The 27,741-nt window shown below is 46.6% G+C and overlaps 1 protein-coding gene across 1 annotated transcript in view; it reads left to right on the top strand.

The window, feature by feature from the left end:
- Positions 1-24,440, top strand: part of LOC142768792 (uncharacterized) — an 83,054-nt gene extending 58,614 nt beyond the window's left edge. Inside the window, exons 2-3 of the mRNA XM_075870920.1 lie at positions 14,343-14,503; positions 17,550-24,440. Of these exons, the coding sequence (XP_075727035.1) occupies positions 14,343-14,503; positions 17,550-18,014 (626 nt within the window). The 3' untranslated portion in view covers positions 18,015-24,440. The remainder of the gene's footprint in view (positions 1-14,342; positions 14,504-17,549) is intronic.
- The last annotated feature ends 3,301 nt before the right edge of the window (positions 24,441-27,741 follow it).

The raw sequence follows: 27,741 nt of genomic DNA on the forward strand, positions 1-27,741 counted from the left end.
TCTCTTATACGTTCAAAAATGGAAAACAAAGAAAATGGATCGATTACGGAGTCACTAATTCAACAAAAAAGTTTCTTTTATCCAAATGTACAAGAAAACAAAATCAACAAGCAGCGCACGAGCAAGATTTAGAAGCAAATCGGAGGTGCACGATCGCAACAGTCATGTTCTCTAAAATAAGCGCGCCGATAACATGGACTGTAATCGCGTATTTATTGAAGTTTTTAACAGTGACATCTTATATCTACGCAGCTTCTTCCAGTACTTATCGTATATGTCAGCACTGTCACAGCGCATACGCGATGTGCGTCTTTAGACAATAAAGCAGTACAGCGCTTGCGTCTGAGTCTTTTATGCGTGCGTGAATGTGTCTTTTGTGTACTGCTTCATCCGTATCCGAAACGACGCCAGATCCCAGTGTTTGAAAGCTTAGGAATGAGCTGTCTTCGACAAGTTGCCGCGTACAAAAATTAGGTTGTCACCAAACAACTTTGAGAATCCACCGACTGCGTTCGTTTCGTTGTATTTTATGCCTAAGTCAACCCAATTTTTCGTGTAACGTGGTTATCGACTATCAAAGTGAGATTCATTCAATTCTACTAGCTCTATAATATAGAACCAATTGTCTGGGTAAAACGTCGTGTGTCTGCGAATTTTTAGGCTGTTTATATCATGAGCCACTAACACTGCACAGCCTTAACATGGGCAACAGCGGGCAAGCTTTATCCTGAAAAATCTTGATGAGGGCTAAAAGAGTCGGTAAAAAGAAGCACGAGGACAACAAGAAAACACAGCGCTTACTTCTCCGTTAAAAGTGTTTTATTCTTGTCTTGTACATTGAGTGCTGTCTTTTCTTTAAGTCAGTTATATCCAGTTCTGCTTAAGTAGGTTCGTTCCTCAATTTACTGTCCCTAGCGGCTCCATATAGTAGAGTTTTTCATTAGCGGTAGCTAATTTATAAGCTAGCTTATTAATTTATTGAGGGTTACGGTATATTCCTTAGGTTTCGCTTTGACTTCTGAAACTACAAATATTTTATGTTGTAGATTTTAAATCCTAGTGTAAAATATGCACTTTGTGATAGTCCCGATTACATTGCAGTTTTTAAATCCTAGTTTAAAATATGCACGCTTTAGTGCTGCCGATGCAAATTCGAATTTAAGTAACGTAATGGGCTGAAGCGCGGCGGCGTTCGTAAAAAAACTGCGTGAAGTCACAGCCCTCTTATATTACTTCACTGAGTGGCCACCAGACGGCGCAACCACCGACGCGACCGTCGCGCCGCGGAGCGACATCTGTGTTTGCCGAGCGGCGCCCCTCGCTTCGTTAAGCGCCGCCTGCGCCCTCTGGGGCGAGAAATGTGCACGCGTCGCGCACGCTCGCGCATCGATGAAGCGTTTTATTCGCGTGGTCGGTGGCATGGGCAGACGGGCGCGATGAATGGCGCGGCAACCGGAGGGGAGCAGACGGCCACGAGGGGAACACGTCCGGGCTGCTTTAATTGGTGCCGAGTGGAGAGCTAATGGGATAAAATCGCCGGGACGCCCGGCCATCCTCACCTAACACCCTACTACGTCATGCCTCTCCCCCACCCACCCGCTCCTTACAGCAGCCCGCTCGCAAATCGTCGCGTATGCCCCGGTAAAGCTTTAGCTGACCCACTATATCGATGAGCTGCAAGCCCGTGGCACGTACAGACAAATTGCGTCGTAAAGCGCGCGATTGTACGGTTCGTTACGCCACTGTTTGACATTCGGATCGCGCTAGCGACGACACGTATAGTCATAGAAGAAACGTGAAGAAAATGGCGGAGGCAGTTGCGACCATTAGCAAGAGGAAGGTGTTTGTCCACGCGTTATGTGCGTGTATAAAGAGCAAACGCTATTTCTTTACTTACTTTTTTGCTTTAGATAAATCGACGTTATGCTGTAACTAAGTGAGATTGGCTAGTGAACTGTGTTTATGATTTTGTGCGCCATGCGCACTCTACATACATAGGTACAAGTCATGGTCGTTATCGTTGAGCACTTTTGGATCGATGTGAAAGTGGGTGAAGTACGCATAAGTTGTGTCCTTTGTCTCCGGTCGCTTTACGCGCTGATCCAGGTATGAATTCCTTCCAACTGTCCAATCTTTGTACCCTGGTGTAATTTTATTACGATTACAATTACTTAAGCCACCTTGTAATGGTAAATCTTAAATAGTTATATATATTTAATAGTTTAGTTGGTTTGTTTGTTTTTCCAGTATGCGTGACGTTAAGCGCCAGACCTGTGTGTTGGGGCATCCTTGAATGTCGTGAGTCAAATTGGTGAGCACCAGGATAGAATTCGTGCTCGCAAATTGTGAAGGGCTTAAGAAGTGTACGCCTATATAATGCAACAACGCGCATGCTCAATTATAGTGGGCTGACGCTTTATGACGCTGCAATCAAGCGTACCGTCAACGTATATTGAGCTTCAAAAATATAATTGTCCGCGAAACTTGCCATATGAATTCATTTAAATCATATAATATTCAACGTGCAAGACGTCATTTTATTTTGTAGCTTGTTTTTATGTGATGCAAGTTTATAGTTCTTGAAATTTAGCATTCTGAACTTCAGTTGGAGAGTTCGTGGCATTTGGTACCGAAGTACACCTAATGACACATTCCCCGACGTGTCATTGGTATTGGAAGATAAATGAAAAAAGTACTTAACAGCGTAAACAATAGGAGAAGATAGATGAGACGATAATGAAGCGCTGAACTAGAGACCAAAGTTTATTGCAAATGAACTGCAGTATATAGGAAAGGGAATCTGCGCATTACCATGCAACATAATCGGAATGGCACATACATGCACCATACGGCGTACATTGTCAATAACCTGTTATATCAGTGGACCCTAGATAAATAATCTCACAGCCGTGAAGAAAAATCGAGGGTAGGCTAACACAAGAAGCACCAAGTTGTTGAATGTGGAAAGCTTCACTAATCTCGCACTCGCGCTGATTTCTATATCGCCCCGAGATCACACACTTGTCGAGAATCGGCTGACGACCACACTTTTTTACATTGGTCCGCCAGGTGGCTGGGAACAGAGCCTTTTAGAAGGTAAGCGTGCTCCCTCAACCGATCATTTTGCATCAGCCTGTTTGGCCAATGTAACAGAGCCCGCAAGTGTTGGTGGTACGAGCCAGCTGTAATTTATAATATAATTTAAATACAATATTTGTTTCAAAAACATTTGTAAATATAGTTTAATTACTTTTAAGGGTCAATATTCTCATCTCTGTATTTAACGAATAACTTAACAAGAATAAAACCGTTTTTTGACCAGGTTGCCGGAGGACTTCACAGCAACAGGAAACAAATGAGGAAGAGAAATCCAAGCAAATTTCCAACGACCAATAAAACTACGTAATGTTTCCTGTACGAAAGAAAGTGAAATTTGAAGGGCTCGTTTTTGTTCGCTAGGCACAGCATTAATTAGAACTATCTGACAAGAAAGCTACACTCACCCTTTCGTCTACTAGCGCGCTGAAAAACACTCTCAGGTTTTAATGTCCATATATGTATACCGCCCCATAAAGTGCACACAGAGATGCTCCACCGCTTGAGCTGTAGCTCAAATGGTTGAGCATCGGATTCAAAGGTCGCAGGGTTCGGTTCCCGCCAGCAGCAAGTTCTCTTCTCGTCCACTTTATTCTCAGCTACACCATAGTTACATAAATAACATCCGTTATACTGTGCTTAGATTTTTTTTCTGATTAGCTCTAATAAGTGTTATATGTACGACATCTTGTTTTCGCAGCACCACAGCTTTAGTTGCTAGTGTGCCACAAAGCACAACACAAAACATTCATACTGTTTACGTTGACAAAAAAAAAAGGCACAAACTAATAAAATATGAGGGAGCTATACTGCACGTATAACAACAAGAGATACCCTATAGCTTCACGAAAGCGCTCACACTACGCGCAGAAAAAAAGGCGATCCGCGAACAGGCGCAAGAAATGTGGAGCTCGTGCTTGGCAGCAGAAATCCACGCGGAGCTCCCGAGCGACCCATAAGTTGGCTGCGAAATGGAGAGGAGGCGCTTGCGTCGACTCTCTTCGTCATCCTCGTTGCCGCTCTTGTTTTTATTTACTTACGTTTGTACCCCTCCGCGATACATCTGTATGTTTTCTGCGTTTCATTGCTGGCGCTTCACGCATGCGCACGCCATCCAATACGTCTTTTTCTTTATAGAACAAACAAAAAAAAGTGACCATGAATGACGGCTTCTTTGTGCTGCCGTACTTCAGCCTGACACTTTGCAGGTTCGCTCGTAGGAACACTCGATGTTTAGTACAGTATGAGAATGGAGTGTACGGGTACCCAACCTGGTGCTGTAGCATCACGCGTTTTCTCTCAGCCAAAATAGGAGAGCCGATCTTTACGCACCGAACATAACCTATTCGAATGTTCGCGAGCCACGCTTCGCCTGCTTTCATTTTTCTTGGCGCCACATACAATGTGCACCATACGCAATGTCAAAGCGCGCATACATTGTGCACGACGTCATTCGGCTTTTCGTTGCTTTAGAACGACACAACTCGAGGTATACGATCGCCTAGGTGGCGCCTGGGTTCCATACAGAGGTCTCGACTGGAAATAGTAAAACGTGGCTTTTTATTCTTTTTCTTTAAGGGAATGTGACTGTGAGAGGGAGAACGGGAAAGCAGTGCAAGGAATGGGTGGGGAAGGTGGGTAGCGATTTATGTGCAGAAAACTGCACGGACGAGAGCGGGGAACAAAAAAAAAATGCTCGGCGAGTTCTCCCCCCTGGCTTCCCTCGGGACTTCCAATCATCCGTTGTTTGCTCAAGCACCTTTGGTTGTGTTTACCGCGCTCACCAGGGGGCGCCTTTTTTTATTTCTTCGTTCGGCGCCCTTTTCGCCATCACTCGCTCCCTTCCCTACATCCCCATTCCCATCTCGCCATTCGACGTCCTTTTCCCTCTTCCGCTTCGTTGTGTTAAAGCCATCAATGTTATTCTCTCTGCGCATGCGCATCTATGGGTTGTCTTTTGTTCCGTCGTTGAGTCGCACTGCCAAGGGCCTTCTTCCACAGTTTCGTATATACACAAGTCTGCTCCGGTGGCGTTGTTCCTTGCATTTTCTCCCGTCCTTCCTTTTTTTCTTCTCCCTCAGCTTGTGCGCTCGACGCGTTAGTCGCGAGAGTTTACGATTTTCCAGGTCCCCTCTCCGGAGTCCCATATTACACTCAGAGAGAAACCGTCGCTACGACTGTGTTATTCCGCTGTTGTGCGGCTCTACACATTTGTCTATCTATCTGTCTATCCCGAGACGTCCTTCATACACTCGTTTCCCCGATGTCCCCTTCTTTCTGTCGTGGGCCTGGAAGGGGCCGTAATCATTACCTAATGCGATTTCCTCGGCCCGTTTCCCTTTCGGCATCGTTCGCGCCTCACCGGAAACCCAGTTTTTGTTCCGTTTTCTTTTTTTTTTTGTTTCTGTGCTTGCGTCACTTTGTCTTGTTATGCACCGGGACTCGCTCTAAACCAACTTTCTCCTCTCCTTTGAAAGCGTGCACATCCACGTGACTGCGTGCAGCCTGAAATAAAGAATGTGTATAGATAACAGACGAGCAGAACGAAATGTCCCGGTGAACAACATAACGGTGTTTCACACACGGACAGAGGAGGTGCACTATTGTTTGCACTTTCGCTTTGCATCCAATCACTCGTGGAACAGGTATACGACTTGGGAACGACGGTGACCCTCTGCGCCTCGGTTCCTCATTCTTATTCCCGGGAGAGAAAACTTAGCTCGGTGAGGCTGATTCGACTGCGGTACGGAAAAAGATTGGAAACACTGCGGCTCTTAGTTTTTAACGGTGTATTTCAGTAAGCTTCCTCGGGGCCGTTCCTTTTGGTGACTGGTCTATAGACACGTCGCCACATTTCGCATGCTCCGCTGGTCCGCATTCAATTCTTGCTAGAACTGCGACAACAGCGTGTTCGCGTGTCAGCCGACCGATAATGTCTCAACAATCCGCTTGGAAGGAGTGCAGAAAACTATGATGAAGGGACGCATCGTATGGCGTCGCAGGTTCTCGAACATCGTGGTGATGAGGCGATGTTTGTGCTTTCACTTTCATTCTCGGAAATCAGAAGAGTACCGATTTAAGCTAGTTGATTGATGTTCCCGCTAAGGACTGTATGCTATAGATGACAAGTTACCTTGCAATAGTATTTTTCTTTGCCACGTTGACCACAGGTATGTTACTCACACTTGTGCACTATCGTGCATGATTTCCCTTTCGCCTGTTGTCGTGTGTATATCACTGCAGGGACTATGAAAAGGAGACAAAGAAGGCATGTCACCCGCTTCTCAAATACAAAAAAATAGTTTAGTGTCGTGATAAAAACGCAGTGATAAGAAAACACGTGCGTATGTCGGCAACTGGTGGGTGCTAGCTGCTTGCAGACTGTAAACGAGTTCACGTGTCTTCCTTTTGACCAATGAGCTAATGCTGTTTTTTATGCTCAATATGTATATACATGTAGGCAAGGTAACCGCTAGTCATTAAGGGTAACTGACTGGATTCCCGGAGAAGGCAAGTGGGTTATGGGGAGACAGACAGTTAGGTGGACAGGTGAGATTCGGAAGTTTGCGGGTATAAAGTGTCAGCAGCCAAGCACGTAGGACCGAGTTGACTGGTGGATCATGGGAAAGGCCTTTGTCCTGCAGTAGACGTAGTCATGCTGATGGTGATGAGGACGTATACGCCAGCTTTCACTGTCTATGTGAACGTTGTATTATCGCAGTAAAACTATTTCATAAATCATCCTTTAATGAAATTACTCTGCCACGATGGTCTCGTGGCTCTCTTGTCTTCTTATACCAGCAAATTTACTCATCTTTCTGAGGTTTGTTCTGAAGACATCCCGGTTGCATCCGTTGCCGTCGCGTATCGATAGCGATTAATAATCATGATAGATCGAGCAAGATAAATCACGCCGCCGAACTGCACGACAACTGATGTTTATCCCGTCTCAGCTTAATGGTTCCCTCTTTTTTGGGTGTTATAAAAGACCGTCACCATTACACCTCTTTCTCATAGTGAAACTACTCGGAGTTGATTGATTGATGTGTGGGCTTCAACGTCCCGAAACCACCATGTGACTATGAGAAATGCCGTACTGGAAGGCTCCGGAAATTTCGACCACCTTAGAATATTTAAGGTGCCCTCAAATCTGAGCACACGGGCCTACAGCATTTTCGCCTGCATCGAAAATGCAGCCGCCCCAGCCGCAATTCGATCTCGCGACCTGCTGGTCAGCAGCCGAGTATACCTTAGCCACTAGACCAACCACCTTGGTGGGGCAAGCCACTTGAAGTGTCGTTGTCAGTAGTTCAGAATTAATATAGCTTTAAAACTAAACTTCAAGGGTGAACTTGTCAGCTAGTCTAAAACTGATCGGCTAGCCTTAAAGTTCGTCGTGCCAAGGCTAAGATGAACTTCAAGGCCTTTACTCACCTTCACCATGCAAGCAGATTTGTTTGCCTTAATGCTTGTTTTACCAGCTTCCACGCCCAGGTTGCTAGGCCCAAGTCAGCTGAATATCCTGCGCCAGTCTCGGTATCTGTGGCCGAAAATATCCGTAGAAAACGGAGGGATAAAGATGGCCAAATAAATGGTTCAACAAGGCGAGATAAAAGCAACCATGAAAAAAATAGCTGTTGTCCCTTACATGCATCAGGTCACCCACCGCCTCAAAAAGCTGGGGCAACGCATGGAAATGCGTGTGCTTTCCTCAGCACCAGACAAGCTTTCTCAGCTGGCTAAGCTGACATGTGCCGCTAGACACAAGAAACAGCTGTGCAAAACAAAGCACCGAAACCGTTTTGTCAATTGCATTAGCAACGTTGTTTACATGATCATGATTTTGGGCGGTCCCTGTAATATTGAACAAACTGGAAATGCCTTAACGACAGATTGCGTGAGCATGCCTGCAATGTTCGCAGCGGCAGCGTTGGTTTTCTGGTCCAGCACGTCACGAGATGTGGCTGTGAAGTTCAGTTTGACAACACAGTCGTACTTAACAAACACAAAAGTTAGCGCACAATGATTATAATTGAAGCTTGAAGCTGCATACACAGCGCGTAAACACTTAACTTGCGTGAGCAAACCATCAGTAGCTCTATCTGATAAGGAGCTAGCATTTTTGGACAGTCGCAGACGTCATAGGCGTTAGGTAATCGCTATAAGGCACAGTGGCCGTCGGTAAGGTGGGGCTGACATACATAAATATTTTATCGGTTTTGTTATTTTGGTTCGCGATTTGGGTCTTATCGTATGTGCCACGACACTGTTTCATCTGTCAGTATATATTTCACAGCTCTCCAAATAAACTTTCCCTTGGTAGTAAGCGCTTGTCCCTGTCTATGCTGTCTGTGTCTACGTATCTTGTTTCATACAATCATGCATCAACAACTCGCCCAATCAACCATATTGACAACTTAAAGAAGCGCCTAACAGCCATCTCCTAACTTTTCAACTTCCTCGAAGGCCAGAAAAGTGGGACACATCAGTAGACGCAATGTTTCAGCTATACAAGACGTTGTTTCTAGGGTGCCTGCGGTACGTCTCACCAGTTCTTGACGAGCACCTGCAAAAGTGATCGAAAACGCCTAGGGCCAAGCACCTGGAGTTTGCCTTGGACTGCCACGCTGCAAATACACAGCGGTGACCATTGCAATATTCAAATATCATCCGGCCACAATGCACATTACTCTAGAGGTACTTTGAGCGCATATTAGGCACCTTGCTCTCACCGCTGCCCACCACCTCGCTTCACTTCCAGAAGACCGACTGAGTACCTCCTTTTGTAAGAGAATGTGGAGCTACCATGAGTGCCTTCCAGCAGACCACACACCTTCGGAACGGAGCCTGACAACCCCTTGGTGTTTGGACTGTCCAAACCTACGCTTGACAGTGCCAGGAATTCGCAAGAAGACGGATCTCTCTACACCAGCTTTGAAACGTGACTCTACTGATGCCGCATGAAAAATACAAACACCACGCTGAACTTTATACGGATGGTTCGACAAATGCTAGGGCATCTGCAGGAGCAGTGATCTTCCCAGCACCAGCCGAAACCATCTAATTTCGAACGTCTCACAAAACAACATCGACAACCGCAGAGCTCGCTGCACTCCGCTGTGCACTCCGGAGGATTGATTGAGAAGCACCTTTAAAATTGTCCATTCTCAGCTATTCGAAACCAGCTCTGTATTTTATTCTATCTGCGCTACGTCGTGGACCTCATGACAATTGATGCCGAAAACAGGACAACTGTATCGACAAGTACTACAGAAAGGACATAATGTCACTTTTCGATGGGTACCAGGCCACTGCGGAATCATCAATAACGAGCATGCCAACGCTGCGGCGAAGAACGTTCACGAAAATGGCACGATGGATCCCACTCCACTGTCAAGAAGCGACGCAGCCGCAAGGATTAATACGCTCACGCACAATAGACACCTTTAGTTTGGCGTACGTAACGAGCCTAACAGTACGTAACAGTACGTAACGTATCTATTCCATGGATGCGTGCGTGCGCCCGAAAAAAAAAGAAGCGTTGCATGCGTAAACGTGACGAGGCGGAGCGTGCGCGGCGTGACGCTCTCGCGATATCTCGATTGAAATAGGAACCAGATAGCGAAATAGCAGCGATGGCGGCGAATTCAGAGAGCAACAAGGCGGGACCAATTCGAGTATATTTTGCTTTGAGGGACGATGTTGCGCTGCTAGCGGAAGTACAAACCACCGATCCGTTTAGGCATCCGGAACAAACTGGCGTAACCCATGGATCCGAAATGATTCGCTTTGGCTTGGATGGTAGTGGCCATTATGACAGCCGCTACCGCACGAGTGCGCTAAGAAGCACCCAAAAGCTGTTCTATTTCTAATAACATATGTCTAGTTGAACCAAACGTATCTCGGTACGCTCAATACGGTGAACTAAAAGTGCCGTTGAGCGATTCGGATGCAGCGTACGCAACCTGTCGTGCCGTGTATACACGTACGCTCGTTACGTACGTCCAACTAAAAGTGTCTAATGTCGCCAGGTCTCCGTGGAACACGTCCGGGTTTCTTCACACCCGTCTTCACCGTCTGGATCCAAACCTACGACTTGCCGTTCCATCTGGTTTATCCAGATCTGAGACAACCGTTCTCTGTCGCATGTGGCTTGGGGTGTCTTTTACGAACGCCTTTGCTTGCCGTATCGGAAGGGCAGATTGTGCTGCGTGGGACCATTGCGGTGCTGACCAAACCGTCGAACATATTTCGTGTCAGTGCCTTCAATGTAACTGTCAGAGACAGTCCCTGTCAGCACAATTTACACGCCTCAACTGCCAGCCGCTTTCCGAAAAATTAATTTTGGAATGCCGGAAAGATCGAGCTTCACGCCGAAAAGCGATGAAGGCACTCCTGAAGTTTCTGCGATCGACCCGCCTCGTCAAACGTTTGTGAAATTCCACTGTGTGTGTGTGTGTGTGTGTGTGTGTGTGTGTGTGTGTGTGTGTGTGTGTGTGTGTGTGTGTGTGTGTGTGTGTGTGTGTGTGTGTGTGTGTGTGTGTGTGTGTGTGTGTGTGTGTGTGTGTGTGTGTGTGTGTGTGTGTGTTCCACTTTTCTCCCCCTCTCTCTTTCTCTCTTTCATTCTGTTTTCCTTACTTTTCTGTCTCCCCTTCTCCAGTGCAGGGTAGCACACCAGATACTTCTTTTCCGGTTAACCTCCGTGCCTCAAGTGCCTATCTTGCGTATGAGAACAAAAAATAAACTTCAGGTGGCGTCTTTTACTCGTCCTCTACATCGGTTATAGGTGTTTGTTCATAAAGAATGTCCTCGCAGTGTCGCTGCACACTTTATAGCATCAGGCAGGCTGCCCACGTCGCCGTATTTGCGTGGACGGTTCTCCGAACCTCGCAATCGCAGCGTCCACTCATACGCTGCTGTCTTCAAGAGTGCGTGGTGATCCAATTTTCCGGCTACGAAACAACGTCAAGCGAAAAAACTGACGACGCAGCATTAAATTTTCTTGACGCTTCAAGTTGGGCGATTCGTTCTGGATACAGGACCATTTGTTGCTGACCACGGCGATACGTGACAATAATACGGTGCCTCTATTGCGGCGCTCGACGATTCTGACCGCGTCAAAGCAAAGCACACAAAAACAGGGCAGCAAACGGTACTGCAAAGTGCAGGCGACGACTTTAGAACGTACAGCAACTTCGAACTAGAACAGGATTTCCCACCGCCGAAAAATTGTCTCGTATGCTTTTAGTTTGCCTTCGAGCTTCAGAGGTCGGGATGGAATTCGAAATAGGCGAGCAGTTATTTTGTGGACTCTTCCCCAAGTTATCCCGAGTTCGCTTACACCGAGTTGAAGATTTCGCCACCGGAAGACAGCGTTATGGCCTGTTATTTCGCTGAATAAGTAAACAAGCTGTTGAATTGTGTAGCAGGAAAAACCGACGTGTCCCTGTCCGCTAACTTTGTTGTGGTAGTACCGCTTACTTCCTCTTCTGCAATGCATATAGATCGACTTGTCGAACCTCTCCCCGTGACAATTATAAGCAGCACAGTTTTTTCAATCGATGTTTTTGCTGATGAGGTTCAACATGATTTCAATGACGTCACTTCTTTCATGCAAAAGGCGTTCGTAAAAATGCATGTTAACAGGTCATAAAAATTTACAGTTGTTTCCCGACCAACTCGTTCGGGTATTGTACCTGCAACTATGTTGACCTTGATTGCCAGCAGCTATAACTACTGCTACAGCAACACAAGTCTGTTACTCATCAATCCATCAAAGACTAATTTCATGGTATTCCATTGCCCGCAGTTGTTTCCAAACATCGCTTCATTAGCAGTGACGCTTGATGGACACTTCATTCATGCATGTTCATCTACTAAATTTCTTGGTGTGATGTTAGATAAACATGTGAAATTCAGTGAGCATTCGCAGGCCTTAATTCAAAAGGTGTCTTTCGGTATTCACGTGATCATCAAAACACGACCTTACTTCTCCACTGAAATCCTTTTATCTTTATATTACGTATTCATTCATAGTCACCTGTCATACTGCGTATCATCATGGGGAAATACATATTGGTCACATGTAAATCATCTAGAACGATTACAGAAGCAAGCTTTGAGACTCATTACTTTCAAACCATTTTGACCACCATCAGCCCCCCTTTTTAGCACCATGAACATTTTACCTCTGCATGAACTCTTTAGCTACGAAATTCTAATGATCATGTTTCGTATCCTTAATAATGAATTACACATTTCCAGTTTCTCGGGAGCTACTCTTGTAAATACTAACAACACGAGGTTTTCAGCTAACCGTAATCTACTTCTACCTGAAGTACGTACCAACTATGGTCAAATGACGGCAAGATTTTCATGCATAACACTATGGAACATGCTGCCTGTCGATCTCAAATCATGCTCAATGTACTCCTTTAGTAAGCGCTTAAAGGTCTTATTGTTAAATGACTTATGACTTGAATGTTTTCTTTTGGGTTTCTTTGTTTCAAGCACATTGTCACTATTGCTCATATGGCCCTACATTTTTACACCATTTTCTTTTCAATATTGCTGTGATTTCGTCACTGTTTGCTGACTAAAAAGCTAATCCTGCTTTTACTTTTTGTTAGGAGGTCCCCCTGACAGTTATTACTTTGGGACCTCTCATTGTTCGTTCGACATGCAAAAAATGTATTCATAAAAAATGTATCTATTTTTAATAAACAACAAACAAACAAAACAAACAAACAAAAGATAAGAAAACAAAAAAAGTACCATCTACCAAAAGCGTGATGAACGCGCGTTTTCACCATTCTTATCGCCTCGTCACTCTTAGTCAGCACTTCATATGGGTCGTGCCGCCATCTAGGAGCAGTGCAGCCGAGTAGTGCATCATGACACCAACAAGAAGTGACAGTAAGTGCTTCAGTACAGCGTGGGGGCTCCCTCTGCAACTTGGTGTATGCCTTCTGCTTTGATGACAACACAGTTTTCACACGTGCTTTGTCTCTCCCGTCGGATTGATTTGTGATGCCTCATCGTGTGCCTAGCGGCGCTTTGACAGGGTTCAACAGTGTTCACGCGCATACTGTTTCTCTTGGGCGTCGACGACCGGATATCGCGAAAGCGAACGCTTTGTTCTAAAAAAGGGACACGCCAGCGTTGAGCAGAACGAATTTTTGCGTTCACTGCATTTGTGCCTATTCCAATCCTGGAGCCCTTCACAACTCAACTGCCTCCTACCAAGTACACGAGTAGTCGGGCCGAAATCACAGTACGTTTGCAGAAGCGAACCTCCAGGAGCACGACAACGTACGTTGCACGTCCCTAACTGTACGTCGCGCGCCAAGCCGTCCCGCAAATCACGTCCCTGGCTCAGCAGCGCACCATGAGCCCGGTGTTCTACGAACTACTTTAGCTACCACATAGGGTTGGTCGTGGTCTTCAAGGATACTTGTGGGGTTAGAGATGTACCATCATAGGCATCAACGTAGATGCATCAACGTCAAGCATGCAGTGTCATGCCGGCCAAACAGCGATAGTCGTAGTGCGAACTCGAGCTGCTACAATTCTTAGTTCTCAATGACGTGCTATCAACGTGGAACTGCTTCTTTAAGAGTCATTTCTTTTTCGCTTTATACAGATGCCTAGCACCAGACAACACATTTCGGATAACGGAAGCGGCCGGTCGGAAAACGCGTTGCTGTAATGAGCTTACTGTGATTATTGTTCCATGAGTGACACGACCAGTACCCTGAATTGTGGATTCATGCGACTTATACTTGTTCGATTCCAACCTACCGACATAAGTGGCCTGAAAATATGGTGGCGTTTTTGTGTACTGTGCTGTGTCACGCTAATTTTTTTATTTCACAGCCTTCTAGGCAAATCAATGTCCTATTGCGTACAAAACGAATGCAACAAATGACAGATTCAACATGGTCGAGTAAAGCTTTTTCGTAGTTCAATAGCGCGAGCAAAGATACTTCAATTATACACACCAGCTTTATGATGAGACACATTCGGTTCATGATGTTGTCTGGTGCATGTTGATTTAGTGGGTGTGACGTAAATTTGGGTGATCGAATGAATCAGACTTTAGACTTCAAAAGTCCAACGTCACGACGAAAGCAGAGACCAGTAAGCTAAAAGCTAAGAAGCTTGTAGTACATACTTTACTATTGAAGCTGAAAACTGTGATGCGAAACGCGCCTGACTCTAATGATGTGCACTCTACTGACGCTCAGGCCAGCCGCAGGCGGCGCTGTTGGGCAAGACGCGGCGTCCGCGGACGGCGTTCACTAGCCAGCAGCTCCTGGAGCTGGAGAACCAGTTTCGCATGAACAAGTACCTTTCCAGGCCCAAGAGGTTCGAGGTGGCCACCAACCTCATGCTCACCGAGACGCAGGTAAGCGTAGCGAATAAGTACGCCACGAATTCTGAACTGCCCGTTTCGTTTTATCGTTTTTTATATTTAAGGCGGCTATCTTTGCTATGTATTGTCTGTCTAGGATGGAATAAGTATCCCTTATTATGTCAGCCTGCTATTTCTATGTCCAGCCATATTGCATTGCTTTCACTCCAAAGTCACTAGCAGGTACAAGCACTGTGGGAAAATCCCGATGCCTTCCATGTGGTATGAGCCTTCCAACTGAACATTTGTCCCCTCCCTCTTACAACGCGAGAGAATTGGCTTACAATTGATAGTGCCAACACACGCCCCGCCCCCTTCAAAGAAAAGAAGTGACACACACTAGCCCTGACTATCAACGGCATAAATCAGTTAATAGTCAACGCTCGTGTGTGTCGTCGTTAGTTTTTTTTGTGGAGCGTGTTCTGTGTTGGCGCTGTTAATTTCGATTCATAGATATTTACCAACTAGGCCCAAATAAACTTTTATCGACACTGATTTCATTTAACCACCACCTCTCGTGCACACATTCTGTCGATTGAATTATTTCATTGTTTCTCTTGGCAGTAAGCAGACCGCTGCACTGAGCACCGCAGATAGGCAATGGCGTTAACGGTCGGTTGTGGTGCTAGCCAATGATTTAGAGTGCATGCACGCCGGGCGCATAGCACATATTCGCAACTCTAAAATTGACAGTAGTTATGGCATTATGTCTAATAAAGATAACGCTGCCTACAGCGCGCGACTTCGCAACCAGACGCGCATGCAGTAAGCACGTGAGTGGTGGTGCCCTATCATGCAAGTAGTCTGCGGTGGTTAGAAGGTGGCAGGTCGCTTCGTGCGCACCACCTTGTATCCACACGCATCATGTGGCGTCATCACAAAGTGAGAGGCAGCGCGATGTGTGTTCGGTCACTTCTGCTTGCGCTCTTCACCACGTCAACATGGCGAAAGTAAGCGCTGACCGTCATCGATTGTGGCATCAGTAGACAGTTATAGTTTGCGATTGACGTGATAGCGGAGGTTAAGGGAATGACGTTACCGTGCAGCAAACGTTCGTTGTGGACAGCGTCTTATAGTTTAGCGGGATAGCGTTTACGTGGTTTACGTGCCCCAGCTGGGACGGTGGCGTCACCTATCGGATGGTTAATAAGTTAGACAGTGAAAAGGAAAAGAAAACGAGAATGTTTGCCTATGCCACCACGTGAAGCATTGTTACAAGTTTATTTTATTAATAATAAAAGCAAATAAATGTGAACCACGCACCAAACGCGAAAAAAATTATGTTGCCGATTTGTTTACATCGATCTTGTAGTTATGCCTAGACGCGTTCGAAATGGGAAGCTATCTAAAAAATTACGCGAATTCGCTCGTAATACTCGGTCATCGAAGCTAACTGAAGGCAAGCAAAGCCACTTTGAACAGTCGTTTGCTGCGAACAAGGTGAAGCTTTCAGCAACTATGCCAAAATCACTTCGAAGCGGGCGTCCGAGAGTGCCGCCATGTTTACGTACGTATACTTACGCTTCCACGGCAACCTTAAATCTGAAAGATACCGTGCGTACGGCAGGCGGTACGGGTACCGTACGTATCTGCGCATGCGCACTTTGATTCCGGGATCACGGTACGCCCGGTAAGCCCGGTATACTATAACTGTCTAGTATTCGCGCGCGTGCGTGGGGTACGCAGTGGTAAACTGCTGAGGAGATCGTCAGAGTGCCTAGCATCCTCTTGGTGCCGCCGCCCGCTTGTAGCTGCAATGATCTTCACGCAGGTGACGTGGATGGTGTTGTCTTGTTATTCACCACCACCTGCTACCGCTCTTCGCACCGTCACGAAACAAGCCGTCCACTCGACGAAACAGCGAGGCATTCGCTGGGCCTGCGCAACAATCGTGTAGGCCACCAGCACGCAGATCACGGCACCGAGCAGACGACCCGAACATTCAGACCCGTCAATGGGCCTCATATCAACGACACCGAGTTCAAAAGCGAGATGGTTGTTTCTTGCTCGCCTGTTCCTTCAAGTGTCGTCTCCTCCTCCTCGCTTATTTATTCATAAAACACGTGCAGTGTCAGCAATATGCAGCGAGTCAGTCAGGATTCCATGCTTTTCCTCCACGCTGCAGCTATCTCCGCTTGCGCAGTCGCAAACGCGGTATGCGAAGTGAAATCAGTTTATCGCGCACGAAATAGTCGTGCCAGACATGGCAGGACGGGCATGCGGTGGTACGGCAAAGCGAGGCACGAGACAGTTTACGACAGATGTCTCTCGTATATCAACGTATGGAGAGCTTACTTCATGCTGACTTCACTAGAACGAACCAAACTGCTCACGTCACGAATCGTGCCGCAAAGACGGGAAATGTGGAAGTGAATGGAATGGAACACTTTCTTCGTTTTTTCAAATGTTCTTTAGGAGCCTGTTAATTGCATCGGTAGGTGGTGTAGTGATGCGCCTATGGTAAGGTAACACGCACAACAAATGGGGTTTAACGTCGCAAAATCACCATATTATGATGAGAGACGCCGTAGTGGAGGGGTTCGGTAATTTAGACCACCTGGGGTTCCTTAAGGGGCACCCCAATCTGAGCACACGGGCCTACAGCATTTTCGCCTCCGTCGAAAATGCAGCCACCGCAGCCGTGATTTGACCCCGTGACCTGCGGGTGAGCAGCCGAGTACCTTAGCCACGAGACCACCGCGGTGGGACACACCGCTAAATCGGAACCGACAAGCCGCATTAATCGTATCTCTGTATCAGTAGACCAACTTTTACTGCAACGTAGAAGACGAAAATAACTACGAAACTTACTTTCCAAAGCTCTTTGATGCGCTGCTATCCATCCCTTGCGTTTTATATGAAATCGCGGCTTTTTCTTCTCGGGGTGAGGGTAAGTTTTCATTGCGTTGCCCATTTGGCAGAGCCCACATTTAATGCTGTCCTGCTTAACGAAACTCTGATAGGTGTATATGAAGCAATTCAACAAACGCAATGATTAAATGATCGCGCAACCTTCAAGACACCGTTTTCTCTATTTCAGGTGAAAATCTGGTTCCAGAACCGGCGCATGAAGTGGAAACGGAGCAAAAAGGCCCAGCAGGAGGCCAAGGCACGAGCGGCCGAGAAAGGCGCCGACCAGTGCCGACAGAGTCCGGCACCGTCAACGGGCAGTGCGGCTTCTCAGCCGCCCAACCCGCCCCAGTCGTCGCAGCAGCCGCACCGCCACACACAACACGCGCCCTCGCAGCACCGGCTACCTCTGAACAACGGCGGTGACTACCCGGACTCACCCGTGGCGCGAGACCTTCACCTGCGACTCCAGCAGCCACATCAGCATCACCATCAGCAGGACAGTGAGAGCATGTCGTCGCGTGGCGCCAACAGTGACGTCGAGCCAGACGTTGATTTGTCGCCGGGACTGGCGGACTCCAACATGGCGCTTTCGCTGTGTTCCCAGCCCACGGGACGTAGCACGGACCTCATATACCGCCCGTACGTGGTGTGACGCTAGGCCTTTGGCGGCGAGAAACGTAATAGTGCGTCGCCGTTAAGCCCGACGCGCTAAAGTATAAGTGCAAGCCCTTGGGGCACCGAGATCTCACACGGGCGCCGCCATGTTTGGAAATGCTGGTGGCGCCACCTTTCACAAATGTTGGGGAAGCTTTCCCTGGAGGACAATGACGCCAAGGCCGTTCGTAAAACTATATTTCTGAGCATGGTAAAGTTAGCGGACGTCCATCCAGACTGAATAGACGAGGAACGCGCCGCATTTTTTTATTATGCGTAGCTGATCGAAATGTTTCCAGTGCTTAAGAAAAGTGAAGTCGATCGTAGCGCCAAATGTGGCACAGTCTTCATCCTGTCAGTGCACCGAATTGACCTGCCATTCGGTAAGTCGGGCGCAGAGTTTCGTCTGTTCCGCGGCCGGCGGAACTTTCGACCAAATTTGCGTGTTTTTTTTTTTCTGCACCATGCTGCTGCCTCGTTTCTAGTCGTTCCTATATTTTCCCTGAGTCTTCGGTTGTGACACCGACATAGAGTGTATTTAGACTACATGGTATCATTGGTGCTGTAGGTGCTTTATGACACCAAGCCCCAACTGTTGTGAGGCGTACGAGTGCGGGATTGTTTTTTTTTTGTTTTTTTTTCAACGAGTACGTGAGGTTTCCAGAAACTCTCGCGTTACACCTACAAGCGCGTTTAGAGTACTTCATTTAGGGAGTCGGAAGTTTCACCGAAGCGCCGATTCGGCCCCCCCCCCCTTTTTTTTTTCGAGTCCGAAAAAAAATCAAGTTCTACAATTCACGTGAAAATACATATTAAGAAATATGCTGTTCACAAAGACCAGCCTTCGGTTCCCGGCGTTATGGAGATTAAGGGAAGAATTCCTGGTATGAAAGATGGTGAAAATAACAGCGCAAAAGTAGACGGACTAACACACATCAATAAACGAGCGCCGACTTCCAAGTGGTTTATTTCTGAAGACAGACATAATTTAGTGCAGGTACGCATTGCAAGGCACATGATCACTTCTTGCGCAGGAAGTCTTTTGCTTTGTGACGAAGATCTATCAAGGGAGTGCTAACGTACTGATCACCCAGCTTATCAATCAAACCCGCTTCTATATTGTCACGCATGATCTGTTCCCTCGATAGCTCTTCTTTCTGAAAAAAAAAAAGAGTTTCGGGGCATTGTTGTTATGTGTCTTGTGTTGTGCCAGCGCTCTAAATTCTGTGTCTCTTCAAAAATAAACCAGCTGGAAGTCGGTGCTCGTTAGTCTTTGTGTGTGAGCTGGTGATCTTTTGCGCCGTAATTTTCACAATCACGAATAACCAACTAGCCCGAGTTCACGCCATTGTGAAGTTGTTATCACAAGCCTTCGGTTGACGGTATCTTCAAAAACTGGCATGGCCATAGCTTTGCCATAACTCGGCACTGTGAGCAAATAAGGTACCGGGTTGATTGATCGATTGATATGTGGAGTTTAACGTCCCAAAACCACCATGAGGGCTCTAGAAATTTCGGCCACCTAGGGTTCTTTAGCGTGCACCGAAATCTGGGCACACGTGCTTACAACATTTCCGCCTCCATCGGAAACGCAGCCGCCGCAGCCAGGATTTGACCCCGCCACCTGAGGGTCAGTTAAGATACCGGTCTGTCCAATTAAAGTGCGGCGCACACTTGACGCCATTTCCTTCGATTATTAGCGGGACTTTTCCAACACCCGCCCCTCTTGACCTGAACTCCGCGCACACGTCTACAATTTTATTTTTACAACTAGAAGTGCTGAACTACCCCTAAATCGCGTGGTAACTGCACAGTCACAGATACTGGTTTCAACCCGTCATTTTTTTTTTTTCGAGAAAACTGTCCGGCATGAAACGACTAGCTAATAAAGTACCAGAGAAGGAACGCATGTGCATGGCTTGCGCGTGCGTAGAACTTCATTTGTCAGAACTTCATCTCGGAAAGAGGGGAGAGCCGCGAATTTCAAACAGGGCTTGATAATTTCATAAGAAATCGCAGGTATACAGAGCCCCAGCGTCCCAGAATGACGACATGCTGGGTCATCGACATTCAACTCGTGAAAATGACCTTTGACCTGACGTGCAGGCCGTCTCAAGTGTCGGTGAAATCACGTCCTGTTGCTCACGTCAAGGAGTGAACACCCATTCTGATGAGAATAAAACGAAGATCGAACGTATTGTAGGGAATAAACAATTTGTTCGGGTAGCATTTCAATGCATTGGCGTGGATATCGTAAGATCGTTTTGCATTCCGTCGGTGCTGTTGCAGAGTTCTTGTCGTGAATTGACGCGAGGTGAAACAGATTTAGATTACTTTCGCACTGGAAACCGAGATGCTTGACTGCAAGTGTTATTATCAGGTAACCACTTATTTTAGATGCACGAGCACCGCAGCTGAATATGACAGAGCAATAATAAGTATGAAGCGTGCTTTAATTTTGTGTCCCTGAATGAATGTGAGCGTCGCAATACCGTTTGTTGGGAAAACAACTGACAAATATTGGTGAATAAGCTGCCTTCTTTTCGTTACGCAGGTTAGATTAGAAAATAGAGGGCAGGAGTTTCGAGACAACTGTCACTGCTGCGTGGAGTACAGTTCAGCTTGTAGAACTCTCAATGCACGCGTACCAATTTGTGCGCGAAACTTTCTATTATTATCTACGTAACAACCATTGGAACCTAGTGGGAGCGGTATCTTCATATTGATTAAATGCAATGTCCCTTATTTGCCATCGGCTTTCTGTCCTTTTTTGCCAAAATTTTTGCTCCTTTCTCGCACATAATCCTCAGGCGCTAAAGAATACGAAATATATTTCTAACGAAACAACCTACAGTTAAGTACAATGTAAGAATCAGTGCAAGCTCCACTCCCTACACTGCGTCCTGCCCGTCAATCATCTGTCTAAAAGAGTCGGACTGAGTTGTATTGCTTGTAACTGAGTACGTTTTCGCTACTACCGTGAATACTACGCCTGCACTCTGACCAGACAAAAATGTTTCGTTTCACTCGTCCTTGCTACGCATTGGACTCTGTTAGGGCGCGTTCACACTGAGCATTCCGGCCGCCGAAAGTGCTCCGAATCCGGTTCGGCGGCGGTGAGATCCGCCGGAAGGGCCCTCTCCGTGCCGATCGCTCTCGGACCGATTTTTGCAGCTCCTGCCGCCGAATCGGTCACCGCCGACCAATAGGAGTGCTAGTAAAGGAATTTTGAAAAATGGCGGCAAAGATCTACTCACTTGTCATGTCGCAGTGCACATAACTCAATGTTGTTACCAAACGGAGTTTAACCGATTCTGTGCCTATTTGACGTACCTATTTCGTGGAAAAGGAGACAGAGCTTGTCGTTTGCGTGACCGAGCTTGTCGTGGTCTTGCAGAGCAGGATGAACCCACCAACGCCGCTGGCGTCGGCAGCTTTTCCTGCTCTTCATGCATTACAAGACAGTGACTTGCCAGCAAAGTAAGCACTACTGCTTGTTCTTGCTTCCTGCATACGAGAATCATCGAAGTCTAGAGAACTGGATAGTCTAGTGGCGTTTGCGAGCCGCGACAACCGGGCGACAGAGCATCCATCTCGCGTTCGCCCCGTGGTACATAGCATATTCGGCGGCGCGGGGTGTGTCCAGTAGAGCCCTGATGTGTGTGACTCTCTTCAGTAGAGTCCTAATGTGCAGGACTCTCTTTAATGAGAGACAGTAATTACATTTTGGAAAGGCGTGTATTCCACGATTCTCCTATAGAGAGTTAGTGTGGCTCTCTAATGAGAGTTACGTATGTGGGAGCCACATGTGTCCCACAGAAGAGTCAAGCGACACCTTTTTTTTTTTTTCTAAGTCAGTACTGGTCATGAAAAGTTACGGTGGCGCCACAAAATTGCCTGAGGCCTAGCTTTTTGTGCATTCTTTGCTACAAGGCCAAGAAGAAGATACACGCAGCGAAAATCGGTAAACGAGGCCGGTAAAGCTTTCGATTTGATAGTACGTTTGCCTTGAAGTTCACGTTTTCGACCGGAAGCTACCGAAATGAGTATGTAGCTGCCTGTGTGCGAAAAAAATCACCTGCCTGAAATTCACCAATGCTGCGTCATGTCACGTAACATAACAGGTTCAATTGTGTTAAGTATGTACGCAAACTTTTCTAACCGGAACAGCGCCTCCCACAGGCGGCGCTTCCATTTATTCTTAGGTTTAACAGTGTTTAGCTGCAATCTGCCTTTTTTTGCCGTGATCCAGCGCGTGTGCCCTTCCCTTAACGACACATTCGCGGAACATCTTTTCATCTCGGAGGCTTTGCTTCTTGCTATACCAGTTGCCACGGCCTTTACCAAAATGGCAGACAGCAGCGCAGGAAAATAAAATAGGCGGCTGGTTTTGCATACTGATAGGCGCGGAAACATATTAAACGGTGATCTCTCAAACAAAGAGAGAAGCAAGCTATGTCGGCCTGCAATGATCGATAAGAAGCTGGCGTTTCGCTGTGGGGCGATTTTCGCCACGTAGTGCTAATGATGTCAGCTGCCAGAGTTTGTTTTGTTTTTATGACTGAATTTTCACAAATATGTCTAGAAAAAGTGATTAACGATTTCGAATACTCCGTACTCAACTATGGGTGAAGGAATCGGCGACCTGCAAACCCCCTCTCGAAGGACGGTTGTGTATGTAATTTGGTCAAAATATACATTGAGGTGGAAAAAAATCGCTGAGCAGAATGTCTGATCTCTGATGGCGCCGTGCAGGTTCTGGTTTCCCTAATGTGCTCATAGTCGATATTTCTGAAAAAAAAAAACTGTCTGAAACGAACAATCTCAATTTTCTTTAATGTACCTCATACTGTACATAAACCTGTTCATTAAAAACTCATCTATAAGAATGTTCGCGTTTGTGTTTCCTTCACTCGTAGGGCGCAAGTGTTTTGCCAATGTTGTCCAAACTCGCTGCCTCGCGAAACTTTCTTCCAAGAGCCCCTTATTTCAAAAGCTATGCTTTGGAGTGCTGCAAGCGGAGCACGCCAGACCTTCATAGAGCAACCACTTCCCGTAAGGTATGTGAACCTTTGGCAAACCTTTGACGCTGGCTACATCTGCTGGGGGTTTAATTGTTGAAATTTTGTTCATTTCTAAAACCGTTGAGCGAAGACAAAAAATTCACATATTTACACAATTTATAAATTACGTAATTCCACATTTCGTTTTACCTGGTAACACAACCTAGTAAAGATTGTAATGAGAAAATCTTGAACGCAGACGTTCCACTTCGGCGTAATGAGACCGTCTTGCTTCCGTAGACGTTTCCTGCCGACGTTGATGTTTACATTCGGCTTCCTGGTCCTTCCTCTGCTCCGCGGTGGCGCAGCCGCAACTAGCGTCTACGTTGACGTTGTTCGTGGCGTTTCGCACACCGTTGCACAGCGAATAACGAAAACACAGTGAACGCGCTCATTATACTGCACCAACGCGCCACTTGCGCCACCTACTGGCTTACCCATACGGATAGGGGAGAGATGAGAGAGTAGTATGCAACGATTTGCTGCGCCGCACCAGTGGAAAAGAGAAAGGGGAGTAGAGCACGTAGATGAGAACGAGGGAGTTGGGTACGCGCAGTCTGGGAGCGGACATTGCAGGACAGTCACAGCCCCGCGCATGAAATGCTCTCGAACCTAAAACAGGATCGGTGGCCGAGTGAATTTAGCGTCAGACTTTAATGCGGCTTTCGGCAGTGTCGTCGGGTATCCACGATATTTTGTATCCATGACTAGCTGGATACAGCTTTAGAAGTCGGCGGAATTCGCTCCTCAACGGCCGATGTACGCGATTCTCCACCGACCATCGCGCACTCCAGGCTGACGTCATGAGCTGCGTGGTCGATGATTCCGCCTTGTGGCAACATGCTGTCAATGCATGTGCATAACCAATACTTCAGCGATCGCTGGCTTGCGCTTCGGTCACCTGGGCTCTCTGTGTGTGAAGAGTAAGTGATATACCTTTGACCTGTGGTCAAGGCTACGTCGGACAAAAAGGCAAATCTTTCAATGTGCCATTACTTGAACACAAGTAAAAAAAAATGGCCCTGATGGCGTTTCCCCGTGACACATTGCCCAGAATGCCAATGCACGCTAGTATTCGATAAAACAACTGTGTTGTCTGCTCACCCTAACGATAGTGCAAGACTTATCCCTAAGGCGGCGGCGATATAAAATCGAAGCTGCATGAGCAAGTCATCCGTCGCACAAACAAAAAACTAACTAGATTACTTAAATACACTGGCACGTGCTTTTGCTATATGCGTAAAATTGCCCGCCGCTTAGATTTATTTTGTCTTAACCCTATTGCATTGACTTATGATTGTGATGTCGTGTGAAAGGTATATAATATTGGTGCTTTGGAATAAAATTTTAGTTGGAAGTTAGCGCTCGTTCTTTCCTTGGTCCGTTGTCTACCATTTTTAAGCTGTAATAAATATGGAAGACCAACAATCCTACTCTCACATCTTGCTTGAGAGAGGTTCTCCAGCCTGGAGCTCAATGCTGCAGGGATTCATTTTCCAAAAGGTGGTATTTCTTTTTCCTATTTCTTTTCTTTCATCCTACACCCATCCTACGTTGTGCTCAAGCTGAAGTCGCTGGATTTTTGTCATTGGACTTTCAAGGGCCCTTGCTCAAACTTCTGCTCTGCAAGCGGTGCACCGCGATTTTTACGTAGACAGTCAAATGGGCGTTTCAGCAGCGGCCGTAATATGACATAAGGGCAGAATTTACGGCACTGTCCTGGTTGGCTTTCTTAGCATGTAGTATGTTACCGAAAAGCGGCAAATCTTTTCAGGCTCAACGGTGAGGGCTGGCAATGTCCAGATGCACAATGAGAAATAGGTGGCCAGGAAAGGATAGCACCAGCAGGAACAGAATAGTGAAAAGAAACTTCTCTTTCATCTCTGCCCTCGAAGTAATTTAAGGACCCTTCAAACACCATCTTTTAAGAATGAGGTGCGATAGCATCATCGGTCTCGTTCGCATCACTTTTAGGAGCGGGGCCTCCGCGATTATCTCGGGCAATGACGCGTTGCCGGAGGAAATCGTGGAGGTCATGGCAACAGACTGGAGAGAGTGCTCTCACACTATAGAGAGCACTCTCACTGTACAAAGGAACGCTGGCGTCAATGGTCAAGGTGCCCTAAGGCCTTTTTAGGGGCGAAGCTCCTTAGGGCGTGGGCTGTGCGTCCCCTGTAGCCTGTATGTAGCCACCTCTAGTTTAGTTCTTGCAGTGTTCACTAGATGGCGGTACCGTCCCCTGTATGTAGCCACCTCTAGTTTAGTTCTTGCAGTGTTCACTAGATGGCGGTACCGTCTCCTGTATGTAGCCACCTCTCGTTTAGTTCTTGTAGTGTTTACTAGATGGTGGTACTTGTAGCTGATGATGAAAAGATGCAAGAAGTTATAAACTAGAAAGCGGTACTTGTAGTTGATGAAAGACGCGAGATCTTATAAAATAGGAATGATGTCACATATGGCGCGTGTCATTGGTTGAAGGCAATCGTTCGATTTAGTGCGGCGACGTACGCTAGGGGGAGCGATGTAATAAAATCGAGTGGGCAAAATGTACAGAGGATTCATGATTTACCAGGTTTACCTCCGGAGCTTCGCCCACTCATCATCATTCACTTCGTGGATATGGCGGAATTTTTTTTAACACTTTTTAGGTAACTATATCACGCACACTGGCAGGGCGTCCATTATCCATTGTGTAGTACGCAAGCAATCACGGTGCTATCCTTTGTCATTCTTCGGAGAAGCGTGGCACCTGCTGTTCACTTGCAAGAAACTTTATACATATTTTGTGCTGTGCTTGACAATGACGTAGCATTATATGGCAGAAACATTTGTAATCCCCACGATTCCCCACAGTGTGTCTGCGCCACAGTTAATATGTGGACAAGATCGAGCATTTGTAAACGGTTAGAGAATTGTACGACCCACTGTTTACGCAATTCCCATTATGTGACGCCATCAAGCCTGCCTAAGGCGTGTTTGCAAAGAAATTCCAAGCACCGGCGTGACGCAGTGGTAGAGTACTGAGTTGGCACGCAACGGACTCGAGTTCCAATTCCATTGTGTCCTTGGTGTGTTTTGTTTTTAAGGTTTTTCTTGTGCGATTGTGGCTACGGACACCGGCGGCGGCGGACAACTACGGCGCGCCGAGTTGTAATATAAGAGCTTTCGCTGTTATATAGCAGAAGTCCCGACCCTATTTTGATGACCTCCTTACAAAGAGACTGAATTGGTGTGTCCACAAAATCTGCGACTAACAGACCAAAAGGGCCAAAGAAGAAATGAAGCAGACGACAGCGAGCGGGCGAAAAAAAAGGGGTGGGGGGCCGCATGTGGCGCCACACTTGGGCAAAACGTACATACGTCTCCAGCCACACTGACAGCAACCTCGTTACAGCAACGCACAGCCGGCGTACATCGGCCATTAGGCTGATTGCCCGTCCGCACTCCCTTAGGGACCCGAAACAAATCGCCGCTGAGCGTAAAATTACGCGACCCATTTGCTTCGTCGCAGCGCAAGAAGGATAGGGGCCCGTTTCGCAAGCATCCATCCGGTACGTATATATTATCCCACATGCGCACACTTTCAGCAAACGCTGCAGTAATCTTATACGCACTTCACTTTGCGATCGCTAACCTGGCTTGGAGTCCTGGTGATGTGGATGTGGAATCCTGGTGATATGGTGATATGTCCTGGTGATATGACCCTGCTGCAAGAAAAGGAATGCATCCGTGTTTAAAGGAACACTAAAGAGTAAAAATATTGAATAACCACACTTTGAGAAGTCTTTAAAAAAACTCCTAATTTTAAAATTCTGGAGGGTATGTTGTATTCGAAGGAAACCAACTCCTAGGGGTTTTACAATTAGAAAAGTTAGGTCAAGTTAGGTTAGGTAAGGTTCCGTTCGGTTAGGTTAGGTTAGGTTAGGTTAGGTTAGGTTAGGTTAGGTTAGGTTAGCTTACAAATACGAATACGAGAAAACCTCTTGAAATCACTTTTCAGTTTCAAAAACCACTTTTCAGTTTCAAGAGTCGATTTCAAGACAATTTTAGGCAAAACGGCAAGCGTATAGCTTTTGCAAGATTGCATATTTATAGATTTTGCGAGGTTGAGAATGGCCTATTCTTCTATGCATGGTATTTAGAATATATGAACATTGGCACCAAATTTTGTGAGAAAATGCATATAACCTTCATTGCGATTGGGGCCAACAATTTTGGTACGTGGTTCGAAAATACTAAATATAATGCAGACAACACTATTGCTACATTTTCCTGAATAAGCTCTGTACTAATGCACAGACTATAGCTTATAAGCAGTGCATGATGTGCCATTCCAGCGGTCGAGTGGCCAAGATGTCGAGCTTGCAACCGAGAAAGTGATGGTTCGAATCCCGCTGTGGGAATAGCAATACAAAAACTCGGTCTCGGGAAGTCTCAATAAATGCCATTCCGTGTTCTTTTTAACTGTTTTAAGATTTCTTGAGACGGATATGTAGCACTTTAGCAGCTAGAGCCTTCACCGTAGCTGTGGCATTGCACGTACGCGTCCGCTTCAGCTACGGGAGGTGCGGGGTTCGATCCCCAGTGCCGGCCGGCCACCCACCGGTAGCTAAACAGGGTACAGGCGGGCTTCGAGGGGCTGTGACGCGTCGCCCCAGTGGT

Source organism: Rhipicephalus microplus, chromosome 8 (assembly GCF_043290135.1).
Source record: "Rhipicephalus microplus isolate Deutch F79 chromosome 8, USDA_Rmic, whole genome shotgun sequence".
Classification (NCBI taxonomy): domain Eukaryota; kingdom Metazoa; phylum Arthropoda; class Arachnida; order Ixodida; family Ixodidae; genus Rhipicephalus; species Rhipicephalus microplus.